Raw genomic sequence first — 5,000 nt, 5'->3', positions numbered from 1 at the left:
CCATTTCTAGACTTTTCTGCTGTCGATAACACAAATGGTCGAAGCTTTTACCTAACATTAGGTTTCGTAAGCAATAAATAACATGTACCTGCTGATAATGTGTTGAGATATTGATAATGATGCCTGTCAAGAAACTGTATTTAATTAGCGTGCGGCCTATTTCCAGAGTTTTGTTCCTTACATAACAATTTTGGATTTCTCTGGCTTATGCATGTTGTACTTTACTGTGCTTATTGTTTGCCCTCATTTGCATCTTCTTAGTTTATATTTGTTACAAAAAACTTGACTCACGCAAGCCTTACGCCTCTAAGATCATCTAAGTATGTTTCCGATTCGTGACGTTATTGCACAGGCCTTGATTATAAGCCGTAGAGTAGATGCACTTAAGCCTCTTAGCTATGGAAATAGACGGGTAAGCGCTTGGGTTCATATATGAAACATGAAATGAGTATAACTTCGTGTTTATATATATAGTAATGTCACAATTATATTTATTTAGTATTTAGTAATGTCACGATTATATTTCTTCTCTGTCTGAAAGACAGTGCCTATCAATTTCAGTTTCTTTGTACAATCTTATCTAATGCCAGTTTTTACTTTATATTAATCAGTATCGGTCTTTCCAGGACAACGAGGCTATGCATGAAAATAATGACGTCATAGTCGAGGCCAGTGACGTCATGTTCGACCCCACGACGATGGCGCCCGCGGAGGAGGTGGAGAAGGTGAGCGATTGCGGAAGAGGGCGGGGAGGGAAAGGGTCTGTTTGGGGAGGCAGGCGGGTGGCGAGGGGCGAGGGAGCATAATTGTAAAAATATTCCATAGAGGAGAACTGGAGAGAAAAGCAACAGAAGCGGAGGATTATGAAAAATGGGAAGAGGAAATAGTCAGATATAAGAGAGATTGCCAAATGCGAAAAAGCATGGAGAGGCGGGAGAGATTAGGTTAAGTTTCATAGAGAAAATTAACAATGGGATCAATTAATCAGTGATTCGATTTTGTTTTATTAAGTAAAATTAATTCGACTCACAGTGTTATATTATGTTAAGGAATTCTACAGTCTTCTAATAACGATCTCTTATAGTCTGTTCCACGAAATCTGGCGTAAAAGTAGAAAGGCAAAAAATCTCATTTAAAAATACGTGATTTGTGACGAAAATCGACTATCACCCGTATTTTGTTATATCATTATCTGATGACAAATACCAAGCCAACCCAAAAATCCGTTGAACCCACTTTGAAAAACGTGATTTTATCATTAAGTATGAAATAAAACGCAGCCACAGTAAGAAGAGATTCCTAAAATGCGACATTTCGAGTCATACCGTTTCATAATCAGAACAGGAATGGAATGAAAGCATGTTTTATAGGTAGGATTCCTCTCTTGCGGTACAATTTTCCATTTCATCATTGTTGAGAAGTTACTGATCTTTTATTTTTGTTTTTCAAATGTGTTCAATGAAATTGTTAATTTTGGCTTTGTGGCTGTTTAAGGAGCGGGAAACTGCCACTCGAGCCGCAGTCGGATCCCCTCCCATCCCGCAGCGATCAACTCAGCACACAGCAGCTTTGAGTTCTCCAGCTGCTTCTCCCGCCTTTTCCAAATTAGGGATAGGAAAATGTAGGAGTCGACATTTCATAACGAGGCATCAGATTCATAACACTTACTCCATGATACTGCATGATGATACGCTAATTTACAGTTTATTTCCCGAACCTCACTCACCTGAGGCCAGGAAAACGGTGGGGTCAACTTATCTTATATCACTGTAGTGTCACTTTCTGTACTGTGAGGTACTATATAACATTATGTCGGCGTTTTGTTTCGAAGTTTGATATATCGTTATGGATATTACAATGGAAACTAGCGGATTGGAATGCATTATCGTAGACACTAGTTATTTATTGGATTTTGACATTTAATATAACTGTTTTGGCCGACTTATTAAGGTTAACTGCACCATGTTAGTAAGAGGTACAGCAGTGACTATTTGCTGTCCATTTAAAAAAAAACGTGTCGAGAGCAGAACTCACAAGCAATATCTTGTGCAACCTTTAGGGTTGCAGAAGCCAGGGTCTGATGAGGATGAGAAAATCACTTCACGTGTGCAGTAGCTCGAGATGTGTGAAAAGGATAACACTAATAATAGCAGTAATAGCAATAATTAGTAATGATTATTATCAACAGTACGGCAGTGCAAGTGGGAATAAGTGATGAAAAAGATAAAGTTGAATTATAAAGCTAAATATAGTTATTTTAATATTACCATTGCTGTTATTCTGATAACAGTACTAACAATAACGATAACAATAAAAATCACACTGATTGTCAATACAGTATTGCTAGGAAACATTATGAAGCTAATAGCTAATTTATGTTTTTTCCACAGGATACGGCGACGGAGAGTTTTCTAGCAACCGAGGAGAATGAAGCTCTTTAGTTCCGGAAAAAAACTCTTGCAGGACAAGACGGGAGGGGAAGGTGTTGGGGGGGGATAACTTTCACGCTCGATCTAGGCCTTTCGTGTGTCTAAAGGCCCTTTAGTCACAATGTGGGTGGATATTTCCTTCCGGGTCTCGTGATGTTAAAACATGCAGGTTGTAGGATACCGTAAAATTTCATTTGGTGGGTAGTACAAAGTAAGGTGGTCTTGTCTGTGTGGTTTGGGGATGATGAGTATAAATGTGTTGATTTTTCTCAACCTCTTTTAAGATACACGATTCCCTCCAAACTTCATATGATGAATACCTGATACCGTGCTGATTATTTATGAAATTTTATTTTTTCTTACTAAATAGGTTGTCTTTTCACGATATATGGATGTATCAAAGGGTCTTATTTCATGTATAAACTCGCAGAACACAGTGCTTGATATAAAACGCGTTTAGTATAAAATTTCTGTTGATTTGTAGGAAAAACAACCGAAGACAAAAGCCAATGATTGAGAGAGAGAGAGAGAGAGAGAGAGAGAGAGAGAGAGAGAGAGAGAGAGAGAGAAAGAGAGAGAGAGAGAGAGAGAGAGAGAGAGAGAGAAAGAGAGAGAGAGAGAGAGAAGAAGAGAGAAAGAAAGAAAGGGAGATAAAATTTTTGCATGTTAAGGTTCATTCCAGACTGACATTGGCTTTTGGGTAAGAACTTCCCACTTCATTTCTTATTTGTACTAGTGTGCTGTATACTCTACATATTTCTTTTTTATACAACACCTCCCTACGTTATGCCCCCTTATACAGTATTTTAAGTATGTTATTACCTAAGATTTTCTAATAAAAAAGAAAGAAAATAATTTCAATAATGTTTTATTTCTGCCAACCTAAGAATAAAAAAGGCGCTTTTTATCCCTATGAAAAAGTTTTGACAAACGGGTTATGTTCTATACTATACTGTATAAATCACATTCGGAAAGTGAAAAATGAGAAAATAAAAGATATGGTTTTACAGTCTATATATATACATATATATATATATATATATATATATATATATATATATATATATATATATATATATATATATATATATATATACATATACATATATATATATATTTATTTATTTATTTATTTATTTAATCATTTATTCATTTATTCATTTATTTATTAATCAAGTGAAGCAAAAGCTTTTTCTCATTAAATGGGCGACTCAGACTAAGTCAAAGAAACCGATAATACACAGTTTACAGCAACCGCAACTGATTTTCTGATAAAGTGATAGTACACTATGTTTCACGTTAGCCTTACCGTCCCTTTAAGCGTGGAAAGAAAGCATACCAAACCTGGAGGTCTAACTTGGATTAGCACCATTTTCCTTAAAAGAAGAGTCAAAACTGTACGACAGTTGCCGTATCCTGAGATGACTTGGTTGGAATGCCGAGGAATGCGTCATGACCCTTTATGGGATATCATTCACTCGAGATCCTTGTTATGGATAACATGGACATTTGCTGTGTAGGAGACCCTAGGTATGTGATAAGATTTGGACAACGGTGGCCATATTTAGTATAGTCTGTCTGGTCTGGCGGTAGGCTTCTTATTGTGTTGTCATCCCCGTCAACCCTTCCCTTTAATAAAGAGAGAATTAAGTAGTTGAAATAGGCTGCAGACTGTACGCCGAGTGATAAGGATAATGATATGCCAGATATGCGTAACTGAACCTCGCCCGGGCTATGCCGATTAATGCCGATTCGATTAGAGTATGTCCGCTGGTGCTGACTTGACTGAGTTTAGTGCTTACCCGCCGTGGTGTGCAGCCTCAGCAGTAACTTAGAGGCGACATTGCAAGTTCTCGCGCCTGGGCGGGGCGCGAATCGCCGACCCCTCGAAGGAGAGGCCGACACGTTACCACTGTACTAGGCCGGAGGCTTGGGTCGAGCGGCTGTGGCGAGAACAAAATGAAACAGCCATAAATAGCTGACACAGGTCGGGCCATATGTATGAAGGCCCGGGCGAAGCCAGAACTTGGCAGATCTCAAATGAATGAGTGAATGAACGACGGACTTGGGCGATTGGTCTGCAGCTGTTACTGACCTACGTCACGATGGCGCGTCTGACCTTCCGAAGTACGAGGAATGGAGCTGAACATGCATTAAACTGAAATATTTTTGACACCTAGAAGGATTTGGAGAAGAAAAAACATGATGCTTTGTATTTTTCCTCCTACCTCGCTGCTACAAATTGAGCTTTCAATACTGGGCATTTGCCAGTTACGTGAAGATAAAAAAGTAAGATATATCCTCAATGCACTGTTCGTAAGACGCAGTGAGGATATGTGCATTCATAAGAAGGGCCAACTGATAGCTACTGCAAGACTCACAAGTATAGCAGATGTGAATTACTGATGATTAAGAATAACAATATGTGACAACGCCTTATAGCATGACAATATGAGACTAGCGGCTGCATTTCTAAGGCTTGTGGAAGAAAAGAAATGACAAACTCGGTTCACAGATAGACTTGGCGATTAGTAAAAAAAAAAAAATAATAATAATAATAATAATCAGTGC

At 38.2% G+C, this 5,000-nt stretch overlaps 1 protein-coding gene across 2 annotated transcripts in view; it reads left to right on the top strand.

Annotated features, from left to right (window-relative positions):
• Positions 1–3,008, top strand: part of LOC119579576 (protein TsetseEP-like) — a 47,448-nt gene extending 44,440 nt beyond the window's left edge. The window contains exons 6-7 of one of the 2 annotated variants that reach the window (XM_037927491.1): positions 627–725; positions 2,391–3,008. In XM_037927491.1, coding sequence (XP_037783419.1) covers positions 627–725; positions 2,391–2,441 — 150 coding nt within the window. In that variant the 3' untranslated portion in view covers positions 2,442–3,008. The remainder of the gene's footprint in view (positions 1–626; positions 726–2,390) is intronic. The other variant, XM_037927492.1, reaches the window with a different exon arrangement.
• The last annotated feature ends 1,992 nt before the right edge of the window (positions 3,009–5,000 follow it).

The sequence above is a fragment of the Penaeus monodon genome, chromosome 12, assembly GCF_015228065.2.
Source record: "Penaeus monodon isolate SGIC_2016 chromosome 12, NSTDA_Pmon_1, whole genome shotgun sequence".
NCBI lineage: Eukaryota > Metazoa > Arthropoda > Malacostraca > Decapoda > Penaeidae > Penaeus > Penaeus monodon.
Note: the sequence above shows the minus strand (reverse complement) of the source record. Positions and strands in the feature narration are given on the sequence as shown.